This window comes from Microplitis mediator, chromosome 1 (assembly GCF_029852145.1).
Source record: "Microplitis mediator isolate UGA2020A chromosome 1, iyMicMedi2.1, whole genome shotgun sequence".
Taxonomy (NCBI): domain Eukaryota; kingdom Metazoa; phylum Arthropoda; class Insecta; order Hymenoptera; family Braconidae; genus Microplitis; species Microplitis mediator.
The window spans coordinates 27,794,104-27,813,812 of NC_079969.1; the positions used below are offsets into that span (position 1 = coordinate 27,794,104).

Here is a 19,709-nt window from a genome sequence, read left to right on the forward strand (position 1 = left end):
TTTACTCCGATTCGGACTTTTAATATTAAAATAAACTCCCCTTCAGAGTAAATTTCACTCCGAGAGAATTAAATAAATAAACAGTCATCCGCTCCGGATTTACTCCACGAATTAAAAAAAGACAAATCCGTCGAGTACAAGTCGATATTTTTATTATAACAACTATTTTTTTTTCATGAAATTTTTTTTGAAAAATATAACTACTGGCAATTTTGTTATTTTTTAATAACGATTTTTTATTCACAAAAATTTTTTTTGAAAAATATAACTACTGGCAATTTTTTAATTTTTTAATAACTATTTTTTATTCACGAAATTTTCTTTGAAAAATACAACTACTGGCAATTTTTTTATTAAAAAAAAAAAAAAGCCGCGACTTTTTTATTGAATTTAAATTTAGCGCCCAAGTGCCCAGAAAAATTGCTAACGCATTTTAAATTTACACTACGACCATTGCTGTTATAAAAAATTTTTTTCTCCTTTAAAAAATATATAAACTCTGATATATGTATATACATTATACACAGCAATTTATGTTGTGAATAAAATTTAAGTAAAAATAAAATTTTCAATTATTTTGAAAGCTCGATAGTAAAATTTAAAATTAATGACTTTGTACCCTAAAAAAAAATAAATGAATACATATTCAGCGGTTTTTTTTTTATTGATTATGATACTGACAGGTAATTTTCACATGCGTTTGATGTGGAAAAAATCAGGCTTTAAAGAAGGAAACGTTTAACTGCTCGTGTCATTTGGTTCTGAAATCCTGTAAAACTATCGGTGGCGTTACCTTTATACTTATGGAAGCACACATATATATATATATATATATATATATATATATATATATATATATATATATATATATATATATATTTACGTAAAGTAATAATCGTTTGTTCTGTGCACAGCACATTTCAACAAATAGCAAAATAAAATAAAAAAATCCTTGTACTCTCGTTTTGTTAAATTGTCTTCTGAGATATCAAAATCCTTTTTATCCTTAACAACTTGTGTATCGTATTTATATAAAAAATAAGGCTTGTTAAACATAAAAAAAAATACGCCAATCATACGATGCAAATAATAGAAAAAAAATAAAATATATAAATGAATAAATTGGTTTTTGAATAAATTGAATTAATAACGAATCACCGGACTAGTTAAATGATTCCACGTGAATACTTTACTACTTGAAACGGTATTTGAATTTTTAAAATTAACATTGTTATTCAATTAACTATTAATATTTTTTTAATACCTGCAGATCGGTATATATTTATTTGATGAGTATTAAATATTATCTCATTTGCTTTTGTGTTGGTAAATATAATGCATCAATAAAATCGATCGAGTTTATCTCTGACGATTAATTACCACAAGGGTACTTTACTGCATTTAGAGATATATATTACATGGATTTATAATGCGAATATGATACAGCGTAAAACAATTTCATTTTATGAAATATTTATATGTATGGTGAATGTCATTGAAGTTTCCTGGACTGAAGTGGCCACTTTAATTATTAAACTTTTATTTTGCAGATACTCTATCCGCCAATGCGAAATCTATTTATACCGGTGTTCCTGAATTGCTGGTTAGCTAAACACTCACTTGAAAATATGTTTGTAAGTAAAACTTTATTTACTTTTTTTTATCTTACATACGATAGATTTTTTTTGGACAAAATGGAGTAGCCTCAAAAATCGGTGACGGACTTAATGAACTTTGAAAATTGAACTTGACAGTTTGAACTCTCGCAATTGGAACTTTGGTAAGTTTGAACTTTGGTAAATTTGAACTTTGGCAACTTAGACTTTGATAAATTTGAACTTTTATGAATGAAACAAATAAAAATGAAAAAAAAAAACCAAATATGAATGGAATAAATCAAAGTCGATTGGTAAAAAAATGATTATATCAAAAAAAAATTATTTTTGATGAAAGAAATACTAAATTATTCAAAGTTCAAATCGCTAACCTTCAAATTTACAAAAGTTCAAATTTTCGAAGTTCATTAGGTATGGAACCAAAAAATCGCTTATCAAAAATTTTCACAAAATAAATTTCATTAATTTATAAATTTAAAAAATGTTAAAAAATTTTTTCATAAAAACAGATCCTGGACACCTGAAATTTTTTATAAATAATTTTTCAATTCCGTATAACTTTGAAAATAAATTTTTTTACTACTCCATTTTGTTCAGATCTCCTCTTTATTTCAAGTGATTACGACTTATATTGTCCCCTTTCTGGGTAAACCTCGTAACTGTTTTTTTTTATAATTAAAATTATGAGTGAAAAACATTCTCTAGTACTGCTATTGCGTAAAAAATCTTCAAATATTAATAATTATAACAGAATGTTCAAAAGATCTTTGAATTTTAGTACTTCCATTAACGAACGTGTAACAGAATAGATGTTTTGACCGATTTTTGAAAAAATTCAAATTTTGCAGTTACGAGATTTACCGGATGTTGTAAAAATTAGAAAAAACTCCCTCTGGATAACGGAGGCCGAGTCCCATCCGCACAAATCAAAGTTTCAAATTTAAAAACCCGAAAAAAATACTCGTACGCTTTTGTTCACTGCGAAAAAATTATGGAGTGTTTATGACACTTGTAAAAGCTCAGAAAAAAATCCCCATTACCCTCCGTGCAGTAATTAAATCTAGCGATATTCAAATAAATATTTATTGACTTTTTGAACCGGAATTCATATATAAAATTTCAAATTAAAGACAACATTCTATCAAAATTCATTCGATGACAGCTTAGATAATTTTTTTCCATTCAATTCCGCAAAAACTTGACAAAAAATATTTGAAAAGTAATTTAATAGCAACTAGAAAACGAATCGAAAGGGAATACGAGAGCGTCACAAATGGCCGACTTGCAATGTTGCTCACTCGTGTGCTCACTCAATGTTTACACTTGCACTCCGATTTGTAACGCTCGCAGATTTGGCACCATCGCGCTCGCCATCCGTGTAACGTGTAACGAAGCTCGAAAAAAGCATGTTAGTTACAAAGGGTCATTGGAGCTAAAAAAAAAAGCACGTGGGTTTCAAAGGGTCAACGAATTTCATTGAAGAAAAAAAGTGATGTATACATAGAAGACTATCCCCGTAAAAGAGTTCCGTTAATTAAAAAAATAAAAAAAAGGATATGTAATTTTTTAATTAACTTTAAATAATTATGTGCATATGAGTAAATAATTAATTAAGTAACCGCGAAATTTTTCATTAAATTTTCGTCTATTTTTTTTTATTTTCGAGTATCAAGCTGTCAATTAAATAAACGTCATTTGTAGAGTCAATTAATTGAAACAAATTGTCATTTAATTAACTTGTAAAATAAAATATTAAATGCGTTTGTTATTTATTTCAGAATGATTTACACAGAGCTATGCAGAGATCTCAATCAGCTTTAAGCCAACAATTGATGATACTCAGTGTCACTTTACTGTGCCTTGTTTTCACTAGGTATGTTTACAAATCATTTTAAATAATTAATTAACTGTGTAATTAATCAATTGCCATCACACTATAAATCATTTATTTGCCCTACGTATATTTTTGTTTTTAATTCATAATTAATTATCTACCCGGAAATTCAATCAGACGAATAAATAAAGACACCCGTGTAAAAAAATTTCTTTTTAAAAATTTTTCGAAAAAGTCACAGCAGTGAACTTTCAACGAACTTTCAGTAAATTTTTAATGATCCTGAAGTTTGCAGACAATTAACAATTTTTGGATTTTTTTTTTAACAGACCGAATTCGAAAAAAAAAAAAAAAAAAAATATGCGCATGTAGGAAATTTTAAAAACTACAGGCGTAATTTTTTAAATATTTTTTTTTTATAATTTATTATTATGAAAAAAATCAAAAAATTATCAGACGTCCGCTAACTTCAGAATCGTGAATTTTGAACGAGCCTGAAAACTCCTGAGTTTAAAATTTTTTTTTTACTTTTGATTTTTTTCTGTTCCAAAAATCATCGACTCAAAGCTCAGTATTGTCTCAAATTTTGAATTTCGCGGTTGTGAATCTTTTCGGAACATTTTTACATCGGACTTTTTTCACATGGGCATAAAAAAATAAAATGCGAATATATAACTTTCGATTTTTCGAGTAGAATAAACTACTGAGTCCCCAATTTTAATTTTTCTTCAAAAATTACCATTTCCAAAATTTTTTTGCCAAACATTTTTATGCTACGATTTGAAAAATTTTTTTACAAATTAGTAAATAATAAACAATTGTCTATTGATAAAATATATCAAGGTCGTGAATACTAGGAGGCTGACAATCGTGTGTTTTACTCCACTGGATACTTCCAAAGTCCATAAAATAAAAAAAAGTATTTAAAATAGTAAAATAAACTTAAATAAAAAAAAGTTATAAAATTATTGAGGCAGAACTGGGATGTTTAACATTTCAAAACAAACGGAAAACTAAACATTGACTGCCTCAGGCGTTACAATACCCTCTGGTGACCTACTATCGCACATACGTACACTGCAAACACTAAAATGCGCGGGAAATGTTGCCGCATTTATGACCAACGTTTATTCAAATATATACCATTGGAAAAAGATTTTTTTAATTTCTCGGCGTCGTTCGCAAAAAAACCATGTGTTTTATACCTCGTATTTATTCAGCAAAAAAAGTTACCATAGAATTACTTTTAAAAATTTCAAATTTTTTCGTACGTTCATTTTTTTTATTTTATACAAAACCGAAAGCTGACGCGTACTTACGCGTATACATAACGGCAACAAAAGCTTGTTGTAAATGAGTAAGTAACTAAATTATTCGTCGGTCAATAATCCGAATAGCCGGGAGCTCGTAAAGAATATATAATGAGTAAATATGCTGTAATAACAATAATAATAGCAATAACAATAGTAAACTACAGGTACACTTTGCATTTTTTATTTTTTTTGCAACTTTGGTATGCAAGCGCTGAAGCGGCTTAATCTATTTTTTTTGTTACTGACTTTAAGTTAATTAATTAAGGTACGTATGCAACCGAGTAACCCAACTGTACTTACATTCGCACTTTCAAAATTAAACATTCAACATTTTTTACCTTTACACGTGTTAATGAATGTAATTAATGTTTTTGCTGCATTTTATTCAATTATCGATAATCGTAATGAATTTTTGGTCACTAAATTAAAATCGACGATAATTAAAAACGGGCATAAAAGTATCGTTTATTGTTTGCTAGTTAAAGCCGGTAATTAAATTATCTGTTGACGAGATTTTAATTTTTGAAATTTATTTTGTTACGCAGGATAGAAGAATTTGAGCGAATAATTAATTTTTGAAGATTTCAAAAAAAAATTATGTTATTATTGATTGAAATGTTTTATTATGTGAAATTAGGGTTTTTGACAAATTTTCGATAGGTATCTGGTCGAAAGTATCCGAAAGTAGCCGAAAGTAGACGAAAGTAGCCGAAATTATCCTAAAGTGTTCCGAAAGTGTCAAAATTTCGGTCTAGTTTCATCGGAATACTTCAAATTTTCATACACTTTCTACGGATTTTCTGTAGATTTTCTATGAACTTTCCACTGAGATGACTGATAGATTACTGACTGAAAACTGAAAATATTCATTTTCTATAAATCCCTCATCATTTTTCAATTCATTTAATTTATGACAGTCGTGAAAATTTTTTGGACACAATTTCTAATGTTTCCATATTCCCCCACTCTCTAGTTATTATTTTACAAAAAAATATAAGTAATTATTGCAATTAATTTGGAAAATTTATTAATTGATAGAAAATTATCAACTATAACTAACTGTCAAAAAAATAAATTTGACTTTTTTGAATCAAATGAATACTGAGTAGATCGTTAGCCAAAAGCGAATCAAAAATTGATGAACACATTTGAATTTGACTTGCTATTGGCTAACTTAAGTTGAAATTTTGACCTGGTGAAAACTGAAATTAATAATTTAACTTTTTTTATTTCCAAAAAAACTCACTCTAAATAATAAATTTCTTCGTGATCAAAATTAAAACTTGTACTAATAAAAAATAAATATTTAATGCTAATGGGTTTGCAGGGTATTAATACAAACGTATATAGATATACAACTGAAAAAGTTAAAAAAGTAATAAAGTTTGCGTGACAAATCTCAAGTGTCTTTCACATTATGAAATATTAACCCGTCTTCGTCATACAATGCGGTCATTTTACATCGATCTTTTACGTCATGCCGCACCCACTCTAACTCATTTCACGTATTATCTTGTGTTCAGGACCCGAGGAAAATAGCTAACATCATATCACATATATATATATACATACATACATATAAATTGAACTCTACAGTACATTTTATAAAATCACATCATACACTTTTATAAGTTTATCTTTTAATATTAAAAATGCAATTAGCATTTTCTCAAAGTATATTTTCTTTGATGCATTTCAATTATGATATTAAAGCTAAATATTTTTTATTAAAATAAAAGCGAGTTATTCGTTAGAAATTTTCTTTGAGAGCTCTAGTAGAAATAATCTAGACTTTACTCGATTTCAAACCAATAATTGGCCAGAGATCCCGGCTAAAAACTAGAAATCCCGCCATCTACAACTAAGGCGTACACATTGGACACACTAACATGTTTTTTCTACTAGTGTGTATGTGTGTGTTAGTTTTGTCCTGTTTAACCTATATTAAAAATTGCTATTTTTTATTTTTATTATTTATGCTATTTATAATATGCTATATATAAAAATATTATTTTAATTATAGTTAATTTTTAAGTATAATTTATTAATTACATTTATATTTAAAATATAATGATGTTCCCTGATTAAACAACTGAATTCGACCGAATTAAAAATTTTAATTCTGTTATATTCTGTCGAATTCTGCAAAACAGAATTCAACTGAATTTAAAATTTGAATTTGAATTAAACAGAATAAAACCGATTTAAAAATTTCAAATTCGTTTTAATTCAGTTTAATTCGGATTCAGAACCAAAAATTGGAGAATTATTTTCGAATTAACCAGAATTAAACCGAATAGAATTATTTAAATTCGTTTTAATTTAGACAAATTCTGGTTTTCCTGACGAATTAGACAGAATTCATTTTTAAGTTAGGTACCGAATTAACAGAATTTATCTGAATTAAATAGAATTAAAAATTTAATTCTGTTTAATTCGATCGAATTCAGTTCTTTAATCAGGGTTACCGTCTTTATAGTTTAATATTCATAAATTAAAGTTTGATTATTAAAGTCAATGAAAGACTAAATAAATAAATTTTATAGTAATTTCGTTTGTCAATCATTATTTTTATTTTAAGTTATTATTTATTTATTTCAATTAATTAATTTTTAATGTCTATCAATGCAGATTAATATTTATTTATTGATCTAAATATCCATACTTCAGGTTAGATTTATCTATCTATTGCATATAAATTTTTGGAGTAATTCCGAGAAAGGTACATTAATTTGAATTAATTTTTAATTTGTCTGGGTATTTTTTAAAAGATCGTTTTATTTTTCCGAGGAACTGATAATTTTAATAACCTCAAAACCTAAAATTTTTAAGTGACAGTTTTTTGAAAGCCGCCATGTTTTTCTTGGATATCTAGTAAAACTGGCCAGTTACTTGACAAAAACTAGAGATTCCACTGGCCAGTTTCTGGTTTAAGTCTAGTAAAACTGGCCAGTAACTAGACAAAAACTCGCTTTCATTTCTACTAGGGAGGATATTCAGTAGCAGTAAATAATAATAATTAATTTTTAAAAAATGGCTTAATAAATTGGATTAATTTTTTTTTTATACTAATGTCTATAATGTATAATAATTACATAAGGTACTTTGTCGTGGTCAAGGTGTGTCGGCATGAAAAGTAACATTATATGGACATAACTGTGACTGAGTCAAGTGTAAAGAGGGTGGTATGACGATAAAAGGGGGAAAGAGAATAAAAAAAAAATGTGCTATAGAGTCACCATTAAATCTAAAGTGCAAACTTGCTACGCCCTGACATATATGTGTATATATATATATATCTTTCTCAATAATAGCACTAGTAGAATGAGTGCTCACAAACTTGTGAGCTTCACTTTGACGGTTGAAAAAGCCCGTGATGTCACACACAAGCCTTGAGATGTTAAAACCTTAGTACTATCCAAACTCATAAATTTTATTTATTTTTTTTTCTTTTTTTTCATAACTTTGTTACAATTTATTTTTAATATAAAAAAATTTCATTAAAAAAACCCGAGTTATTTAAACAAGTAAAGCAAAAATAATAAATAAAGTTTAAGCAGGAAGTTAAAAATAAAAAATAGTAATTGAATAGAATGTTAAAAAAATTATTTAAACTTTCAATAGATGTTTTTTGTCGAGTGAAAATATTAAATATTGCAGTAAAAAAGAGTAAAAAATAAAAGAGGAATAAAAATGTAAAGAGGGTGGTTAAGTAAACTAGAGAAAAAAAGGTCAGGTTGTATTGGTGCGGCGTTTACGCCAGAAAACTTGATTTTAAAATTGTCAAACGTCGTGCGCTTGTATTTTTTTTACCTCGATTCAAAATAAATCGAATTCAAGCGAGAATTGTATATCGTGTTTTATTGCCGGAGAAGTAGATCGTATTGAACCACATTACCTCACGCTCGTCGTTGTCCAGGAATAACTACCCGAGGGACAATATCCTCAACTTCTTCTTATTCTTCTTCTTCTTCTTCTTTTTTTTTCTTTTTTTACTCCCTGCTACGAAGAACAAAATAAAAAATAACTTTCACTTATGTAACGTTTCCCTCGAGTTTTTTTTACCCCTTAAAGACTTAACAACAAAATCGTTAAACGGTTTTCATGTTCCAATAAATTGCAATACGTTTTAATTTTTTATTATTAATAAAAAAATTTAATACCATGTCCAAATTACCCATACAAAGTCGCCGTTAATGGAAAAAATGCCGTAGATCGGCCGATGTCTGACTGCCGTCACTCGGCCAAACATTGGCAATTAGTAATGGCCCAAACCTGGTTAATTACCAGCAGCCGTTTAATTTTTTAAACGACGCTGCCGATGGCTGGCCAATGAATGGCTGCTTACGACTGGCCGATTATCGGTTCGCAACGTTGGGCCACTGTTGGTGAATCAGTGTTCCATGATTGATTGTTGTTGAAGTAGACTGAATAAGTAGATCATATTAAAGTATTAGCTCAACATTAGTAGGTTCGTCCAGTAGCCAGTGTTCAGATCCAGCAATCAGAAGGACGGCAGTTCGCGCCCAGAGCCCAGCAGAATTTTCTCCAAGTTTTTTTCACATTATTTACCCCACTTAAATAGTTTAAACGTTAATGATCATGAATTCTACTAGGATAATAAAAATAAAATTTTTTATTAATTAAATCTATTTGCTTGCTTGGCTGATTGCTGGCTACCATTAATCGGCCGATAGTCGAGCGCCATTAATGGGCCGAGGTTATCATCCCGACTATAAGCCGTATATCGACCAATGAAAATTTCCATTGCTGAGCCATTAATCGACATTCTTGGCCTAGTAATGGCCCAATCTAGGGCCGATTTCCAAACTTTGTATGGGTTTAACAGTAAAAAAAAAATTCCGTTACAAATTCATCGGCCACCCGACCGGCGTTTGACAAAAAATTTTTTTTATTAGTTCATTTCACCCTCAATTTAATTTTCTTCCGATCCCCCAATAGAATTTACCGAAATAAATTTTTTTCCTTCAAATCGGTGGGTCATTTTGCCCCAGGTTGCTTCTGTCTTTAAAATAAACACATCATTCTTTAAAAAAATTCAATAACTAGACGTCAGCTGGATTATTAAACCAGACCACGAGTTTTTTTCATACAAGTATAAAAATAATACCGTAACTTATTTTTTAGCTGAAAAATTCAATAGACCGATATAATGTCTAAAAATAATCCAGCATTTAAATAATTCACGGCAACAAATGTAACGACAATAAATATATTTAGTTGTGATTTTAAATAATAAAGAAGAGATAAAAGGAAAAATTTCTGTTATGTCTGAAGTCAGACGTCTGAGGGTTTGTATTGCTAGGTGTCAAGTATACTCAAGCCTGAAAAGTATTTGTAAATAATTCTGTGTGTATACGGAGGACAAAAGTCGATTTCCGCTGGGTCACACGATCCAATAATAGACACCCCAGGTATAATAATACACTCGACTTAGATGCACATACAGATTTAAAAAATAGTTTTATAGGTGTCGGGATTAATATAAGTCAGTGGTGTGTGTGGCCACAGATAGCCTTTTGCTTCTTCATTGTCCATACAAGTACAATGTGTCCGATAAGTAAACGCTGATGCTATGTAGGCCACAAATAAATAACTAATCGACTGACTAGTCTACTCTAGACTTTCGGCTCTCTTTCTTCCTTTCTCTTGTTACCTCCCTCACAAATCCGTCTATAATGTTTCTATTGATTTAATCCTCCTTCGCGGATTATTTCAAAACAAAGCGAGACATCGAATCAACTAAATTGTTGTTATTATTTTTATTTGGTGAATAATATTTACAATATTGGGGAATTCGACGCGAAATGAGATACCGTTTAGCAGAAAAAAAATATTCACTCGTTTATAGGGTGGGTCAATTAAACCCCCGGGCAGTGCGGCCATTCAAAAAATTTTAATAAATTTTTTTTTAACTTTGGTATTTTAGTTATTTTAGTAAATTAAGGGAAACTGAGCAGCGAACCTGGGGTAGAAATTTTATTACTTCGTATGATAATTAAATACTCGATATAAAATCGGCATTAATTACTTTAATTAATAATTAAAATTTCAAAGACAAAAGTCAATTTTTAACTGGCCGTGGGGTGATCAATTTCCCCTTCTTCTTTTAGACACAAAATAAAAAATTTATTCTCTTAACAGCTCGTATGAAAATACCATATATGATAAATATATATGGAAAAATATATAATCCATACGTGGCCAAAAACGATATATATTTTCTTATATATAATATAGTAAGTTTTGATAATTAATTATATACGTAAGTTTATAAGTTAATAGATGTATTATATATATTTATAATCATATATGTAAACTTATAAGTTAGCAGATATATGTATTACATATATTGATAATTATATGTATAAATTTGTAAGCTAGCACATATATATATATATATATATATATATATATATATATATATATATATTCTGAACACAATTTTTGAATCTCATAACAGAGAGAGGAAGATAGAAAAGAATCGATTTTATTTATTCTTACATATATGGGAAGACTTATATGGTTCTATATATCAAAAAATATGTATTTTTATTTGTTTCCATATAAATAACATTTATTTTTGAATATATTAAATTTATAAGTTTTCATACATATAAATAATATATATTGAAGTTATACGGAAATGTATGAAATCATATAAGACAAAACATATATAGAAATATAATGAAATCGGCCAAAATATATATATAGTTCCATATAAGATTTCATGTATTCTAACATATATATTTACATCTGTAACATATATTTTATAATATATATTTACCACATATATTTTTACACGGAAGGATCTCATTTTACTGTCTTATATATTTAGTGAAATCTTAATCTCGGGTATTTTTAAAAATTAAGTCAATTGACAGAAAAAAAAATAGGACTGGAGATTGAATTTTTAAGTGAACAGAATTATTGAATAAATAAAAAAACATGATTGAATATCCATGGGCTAGTAAAAGTTAAGAACTAGGTTGCATGAATAATAGACTTGGAATTGTTACGAGTGTGTCTCTTTAACATGGAGATTGAAGTTAAGTCTATAGTAATACAAGTACGGACTAAATAGGAAGTACTGGTCTAAGAATGAAGTAGACTAGACGTCACTGAAGTTCTTAAGTTGCATTCAAGTGAACTAATATTTATCGATAAATAGTCCGCTCAGTAGCTACCAGACTTATAATATATTGTTACAGAAACGGCAAAATTAGAGCTGGTTCAACAGTCAAACGTTTAATGTTACGTTTGCGAAACTTATTTAAACTTAATTTAACTTTTTAAGTGAATTCTATTCATTTGCAAAAGGCCTACTGACCGTTTTTTTTATGTTTCATTTTTACTAATCGATCTGGATCCAATTTATCAGAGAATTAAACACGCGGCGGTGTAATTAATTCCGGGATTTTTTTTTGTTTTCAGTGTGTGCGGAATCCAGCACTTTCAGCGAGCAGGCCACAGGCAACTGAATTTGTTTCAAAGCACGTATTTCGTGGTGGTTACATTTTCTACAGTAGGATATGGAGACTTCGTGCCAGACATTTGGCCCTCCCAGCTTTATATGGTCTGCATGATATGCGTTGCATTATTAGTTTTACCAACACAGGTACGAAAAAATGATATATTTTTTTATTGAAAAACTCGGTAAATGTGAGTTACTTCTCACGAGTTAAATTTATCTGCATTAATTATTTTATTTATGACAATTATGTGCTATGAATATTTTAAATATAATTGACTGAATGTTTTATCCTCTTGGTCCAATTAAAATTTTTTTTTCAACCCTTGAATTTTTTAACTAAGCGACGTCTTTATTATTTAAAAAAAAATTTACATGAAAAAATTTTCGGAGTGATCGTGGATTAAATCCGCAGTGAATTCGGAGTGACATAAAATCCGAAATCACCCCCGATTTTTTAGTGTAATGAAACCTAAAATACGTCTGAATAATTTTTATCATTAATCTGGACCAGGCATAAATTTTTTAAGCCTCAAATTTTTAAAATTGACAAATTTTTCAAATTTTTTACTGGACTTTTTACTCAATTAAATCATGATCCCGAAGCTAGCAGACAATTAACAATTTTCGGATTTTTTTTCGAAGTAAATTACGAGAAAAATAAAAAAAATAAAAAAATGCGCGTGTAGAAAATTTAATAAACTATAGGTGCAATTTTTTGATATCTTTTTTTTTTTTTATTATTTATCGTTTTTTAAAAAATTCGAAAATTATTAGACGTCGGCTAACTATGATCCAGAAATTAGCAGACGATTAAAAATTTTCAAATTTTTTTTCAACCGATTAACTATAAAAAAAAACAAAAATCCAAAAAATGCACATGCAGAAAATTTAATAAACTACAGGTGCAATTTTTTGAAAATTTTTTTTTTTATAATTTACCGCTTTTTAAAAAATTCAAAAATTAGTAGGCGTCGGCTAACTATGATCCAGAAATTAGCAGACGATTAAAAATTTTCAAATTTTTTTTAAACCGATTAATTATAAAAAAAAACAAAAATCAAAAAAATGCACATGCAGAAAATTTAATAAACTACAGGTGCAATTTTTTGAAAATTTTTTTTTTTTATAATTTACCGTTTTTTAAAAAATTCAAAAATTAGCAGACGTCGGCTAACTATGATCCAGAAATTAGCAGACGATTAAAAATTTTCAAATTTTTTTTCAACCGATTAATTATAAAAAAAAACAAAAATCCAAAAAATGCACATGCAGAAAATTTAATAAACTATAGCTGCAATTTTTTCAAAAATTTTTTTTATTATTATTTATCATTATAAAAAAAAACCAAAAATTATAAGACGTCGGGTAACTTCAGTATCATATTAAATCATTAGAAATATGACAATATGTAATTTTATTAATTTTTTTATTTAAAAAAAAAATTAAACTTTCGCGGGCTTTAAAAAAATTTATTTAATTATTATGATATATATAATTGCTAATTAAATATATGAAAAAAATTTCTATAATGGACATCATTGTCATGATTAATTATTTTTTCTTTTTAAAAAAATACGTCCCGTAGAATTAAATAAGATAAGAACACGAAAGTACATAAACAATTTTTAATTACCGGGTCTTTTTTCCCAGATAAAAAAATTTTTTTCTGCCGTTAAAAGTTCTAAAGAAAAGGTATAGAGACAAATAGAATTTTTTTCGATTTACTTTCAATTTAAAGTTAAGGTCCTCACTTTTTATCTCATTTATACAAGAACTAATTACAAACAATTGGATTTAAAGTAAAGTAAATAAATTAAAAAAAATCTAGTATTCAAAAAATTTATTCCCTTAGAATGGAGGCTGTTTATTAAAAAAAGTAAACAACATTCTCGTTAATGCCAAGTCATGTTTAATAAAATAACTGAATAATTCGTGTTATACAATTTGTTGAATTCTTCATAAGTCCCTTCTGCAGTCTCTGATGTTGCTTTCATGAGAAGATAACAGCGTAAACTCAAAAGAAAGTCGTGAAAAAAGTAAATAGTTTAAAAATAAAACAACAAAACAAAGAAAGAGAGGATATAAAATTAAGAAAATTGTATTATTGAAGAAAGTTATCTTTTTATAACGCTCTTACCTTTTGTTTAATTTTTTTTTTTACCCATGAAATAAAATATAAACCCGGTAATTTTATGAAAAGAATTAGGGTAGAGCATACAAAGAGTGTGCCAGAACAAATTATTACCGAAGCGTTTTAAATATTTGAAAGCTCCCGTGAATATTTTATCATTTCGTCTGTAGCTCGTGAGAATTCGGAGATCTAGGTACGTAGATATCATACATATATATATTAAGGTACATGTATATGTATGAGAAGGAATAGAAGAAGAGTGAGAAAGAGGACTGACGGATGGCCCAGTAGCTGGTGTAGGTACAGAGTAAAAAGCAACGTTTGTGTGCGAGTGCAATTCTGTCGACACTGCGTCCAATCTGTCGGTTATTCCGAGTTACTGGGGGGTGACAGTACTCATTGGTGCCAACTATAATACGTCTAGTCTCAATGTGTGTTCTACAAATCGCCGTTTAATTAACCATATCTGATCGTTACTTTTTTTATTTTATGGATTTTTATTTTTTAACCCACTTAGGGTAAGAGCACCAGTACCCAGCCCCAAACCAGTAGCCAGCCACCTCATGATAAATTATGTCTATATATATTTTGAGCCAATGTTAAAGTATATGACCGGCTGGCTACTGGTTAGGGGCTGGGTACTGGTGCTCTTACCCTACTAATTTTTTGAAAAATTATCGGTTTATTTTTCATGTTTATTGACACTTCCTACGAGGTTTGAAACTGGATACTTATTCATACGCTGTAAAAAAGAGCGGTGTTAAAATACTGGTATTAAATCGGTGTAAAAATTTGAAAATCAGTCGACTCTACGGGAAAACATCAAAAATTTCCGCTGTTTTCAAGCTCAGGAAGCTGAGTCTAGATTATCTGGGAAATTTCTTAGATCCTGATTAAAGTTAAGGCGTCCGTTGGATGCTTGAAGGACTCGAGGGTATCAGGAAAGTCTTCTGCAAGAACACGAGCACATAGAAGTGAAGGAAAAAATTTTTTTTATGAGCACTGAGCCCTGAGTCTAGATTTTTGATCGATTTTCTATAGAATTTCTTAGACGGCGATCCTAAAGTAAAATATTTTAACACCGGTAAAGAATATTTACACCGGCTGCAGTATTATTTTAATTCTTAACACCGCACTGTCGAGTGGGTCATTTCCCACCGTGATCTGTTTCAAAAGATTATGGCGCCCAAAAAAAGCTCGTAGATAAGATATCACTAAGTGATGGATGAGGGCAAGTGTGTATAATGACATGTCTGAAATCTTAGTAACTGTAAGTGGAGGAAGCCCTTTACATAGGGTATGGGAAGAAGTTGCAACCCACCACTAATCCTATGCAACCTGAAGACCAATACAGGAAATCGGTACTATGGGGGGCCCATTCCAAGCCCCACTTCGACCAGAGTCTTTTTATTTCCTGAGATGGGAAGAGTGGTGGGCCCACACGTAAAGGATCTCTGATCCTAAGGGTTATAACATCCGCCAATATTGAGCTTGCTAAATATTTCGCATTATGGTAGAAAAGAAGAGACTTCGCAGCGCGAGTATGCCCAAAAAGGCGAGGAATCGGCTTCCGGTCGGCGGAGGTGGGCTTAGGTCCCGTTACATTAACTAATTAATTAACACCGCATCGGTATTGAAATTTAACACCTACACAGCTTAGACTTACCCCAGTTTTTTATTGCAGTGTAAAATATAATCTGGTGATTAAAAACTCAGCAGTACCGGAAATTTTCTATTTCTAATGGAAAATGTTATTAAAATTTTTTTTATTAATCACAACTCTGAAAGTAGAAATTGATGAAAAATTATTTTATTCATATGAACTTTGTGGTTTTAAAGTTAAATGGCTTATGAACTTTATGTGAAATCTATTTTTAACTCATCGTATATTCCCAGTGATAACTTTAGAGGCTCTATTATTTTTAGTTAATCCAAATTTTTTTTTATCAATTCCCAACACTGGGTCTTGAAATTTTATTCGCCCCAAATACTATAGATTTAAAATTTTTTTTTAAATTTCAAATGTAAGCCCGCGAAAATTATTTCCGCGCATGTAATTTCGTAAAAAAAATATATTAAATTTTTTAACTTCAGATTGTGAAGTCTAATTTCGATGGTTTTACACCGAAACTTAAACATTAACAGGCAGAGTAAAAAGTAAATTTTCCATGCAGCAGCCCATGATTACCAGGAATAAAATAAATTTTAAAATGTTTTTAATTAAAAACGATAAATTTAAATTAATTAAATTAAATTACAAAAGTTTGTTACTTTAAATGTCAAATATTTGACATTCAGTGCATCGTAATTTGTACATTAGCGTTAAAATTTTACCATCCCGTCGTTTTTACATGAATTTTTTACTGCCGGAACTGCATAACCATAACCAGAGGTAAAAAATAATAAAAAACTTGAACAGTAATTTTGTTCGAATGGCGGCAATAATTTATTTAAAAATATATACATATATATATATACATTATGAAGTTTATGTTTATTTATATTTACAGTTCGAACAATTGGCATTTACTTGGATGGAGCGACAGAAACTCGGGGGATCATATTCGTCGCACCGGGCGCAAAATGAAAAACATGTTGTAGTTTGCAGTACGACTTTGCAAGCAGACACCATAATGGATTTTTTGAATGAGTTTTACGCTCATCCCCTGCTTCAAGTAAGCCTTTGTAATTTAAATCCCATAATAAATTAATCATTAATTTTATACAAAAGTTTAAATCTGCAAACTTCAAATTTCAAATTATTTTGCATCTCCATAAATTATTTCCTGGATGAATGAACTTGTGTTAATTATTATTATTATTATTATTATTAGTATTTTTTGACTTGTATTCCAGGACTACTATGTGGTTCTATTGTCACCGATGGAGCTGGACACGACAATGCGAATGATCCTCCAAGTGCCTATTTGGGCGCAGCGCGTAATTTACATTCAGGGCTCGTGTTTAAAGGACGGGGATCTTGTTAGAGCAAGAATGATGGACGCCGAGGCATGTTTCGTCCTTGCGGCACGTAATTACGCAGACAAAACAGCCGCTGACGAGCACACTATTTTGAGATCCTGGGCCGTGAAGGATTATGCGCCAAATGTACCCCAATATGTTCAGATCTTCCGTCCGGAAAATAAACTCCACGTTAAATTTGCCGAGCACGTTGTGTGTGAAGATGAATTCAAGTACGCCTTGCTAGCTAATAATTGTACTTGTCCCGGCGCTTCTACCCTCGTAACTCTCTTACTTCATACATCACGCGGACAGTAAGTATCTTTGTACTTTTATTTTTTTTTACATAACTGCTTTTTACTTTTTTATAAGCTTAAATATATTGAATAATTTAGCTCCTGTTTTAAATTTACGGAAATTACTGCGCTGTATTCATTTTTGAAATTTAATTCAAAATTTCGATGCATAGGATTTTCAAGTTTCCTCATATGGGACACACTCGGCATTTTTACGCGTCGTAGAATTTTTTCATGAATGTAAAATTTTTCCTAGGACTTTGTGGGGTTTCTCCCACTAGAGGGCATTATAATAAACAAAAAAAGTTTATATTGTGTTGGGTTATTCCCAACAGGAGCAAAGTTACGGGCCACTTTTCATACGAAATCATAAACAGCCTCATCCTCATTTATCTTCATTTATCCTCATATGGGTCTGAACTCAGAAATAAATTTTTCTTAGGACTTTTTTGGGTCTTTCCTACTAGAGGACATCATAATGAACAAAAAACGTTTATATTGTGATGAGTTATTCCCAACAGGAGCAAAGTTACGGGCCACTTTTCATAGGAAATCATGAACAGCCTCATCCTCATTTATCTCCATTTATCCTCATATGGGTCTGAACTCAAAAATAAATTTTTCTTAGGACTTTTTTGGGTCTTTCCTACTAGAGGACATCATAATGAACAAAAAACGTTTATATTGTGATAGGTTATTCCCAACAGGAGCAAAGTTACGAGCCTCTCTTCGTAGGAAGGCATGGACAGCCTCATCTTCCTAATCTTCACCTAATCCTCATATGAGTCTGAACTCAAAAAATAAATTTTTCTCAGGACTTTTTGGGGTTTCTCCTACTAGAGGACATCATAATGAACAAAAAACGTTTATATTGTGATGGGTTATTCCCAAGAGAGAAAAAGATAGGGGCCACTCTTCACAGAGAATCATCTCTACCCATCTCCACCCATCATCATATGGGTCTGAACTCAAAAATAAATTTTTCTTAGGACTTTTTCAGGCTTTTCCTACTAGAAGACATCATAATGAACAAAAAACGTTTATATTGTGTTGAGTTATTCCTCACAGGAGCAAAGTTACGTGCTACTCTACACAGAAAGACATAGACAGCCTCATCTTCCCCCATCTTCACCTAATCCTCATATGGGTCTGAACGCAAAAAATAAATTTTTCTCAGGACTTTTTTGGGCTTCTTCTATTTGAGAACACTCTAAGGAACAAAAAACGTTTATATTGTGATGGGTTATTCCCAACAGGAACAAAGTTACAGGCTACTCTTCAACAAAAGACATAGACAGTGTCATCTGCCAGTATCTGCCCGACGTTGATTACTCAAAAAATAAATTTTTCTTAGGACTTTTTTGAGTTTCTCCTACTAGAGGACACCAAAATGAACAAAAAACGTTTATATTGTGTTGGGTTATTCCTAACAGGAGCAAAGTTACGGGCCACTCTTCACGGACAGTCATCTTCATTTATCCTAATTTATCTTCATTTATCCTCATATGGGTCTGGGTTCTAAAAATAAATTTTTCTTAGGATTTTTTGGGGTTTCTCCTACTACAGGACATCACAATGAACATAAATCATTAATGTTGTGTGCATTTTTCCCTCCAGAAAAATTGTCTTTTCCTCATCTACCGCAATCGAAAAATATAAATAAATACTAAAGCGATTTATTTTTTTTACAAAAAACTAATGAATAAATTATCTAAATAAAATAGAGAAGGACAGCAATCGCAAGAAGAATGGCACCGTCTGTATGGAAAATGTTCCGGTAACGAAATCTACCACATAACACTCGGGGATTCCCGTTTCTTCGGCGAATACGAGGGTAAATCATTTACCTACGCGTCATTTCACAGTCACCGTAAATATGGAGTTGCTCTCGTGGCAGTGAGACCCGCCGAGCTGCCAGAATTTTACGAGGACACTATTCTCTTGAATCCCGGTAAGCTCTGTCTTATCATCTTGTAATATTTAACATAATAAAAATTCATTCTTTATCATTTCCCATTCCGATCTCGTCTGCATCCTTAAAAATTAAACATTATTCAAAATCT

At 30.0% G+C, this 19,709-nt stretch overlaps 1 protein-coding gene across 12 annotated transcripts in view; it reads left to right on the forward strand.

Moving 5' to 3' along the window:
• LOC130678315 (potassium channel subfamily T member 2) overlaps positions 1-19,709 on the forward strand; it is a 148,359-nt gene that overhangs the window by 100,345 nt on the left and 28,305 nt on the right. For all 12 annotated transcript variants that reach the window (XM_057485490.1, XM_057485492.1, XM_057485487.1 and 9 more), the window contains 6 exons: positions 1,551-1,634; positions 3,395-3,489; positions 12,219-12,402; positions 16,900-17,064; positions 17,246-17,664; positions 19,371-19,597. In XM_057485490.1, the coding sequence (XP_057341473.1) occupies positions 1,551-1,634; positions 3,395-3,489; positions 12,219-12,402; positions 16,900-17,064; positions 17,246-17,664; positions 19,371-19,597 (1,174 nt within the window). The remainder of the gene's footprint in view (positions 1-1,550; positions 1,635-3,394; positions 3,490-12,218; positions 12,403-16,899; positions 17,065-17,245; positions 17,665-19,370; positions 19,598-19,709) is intronic.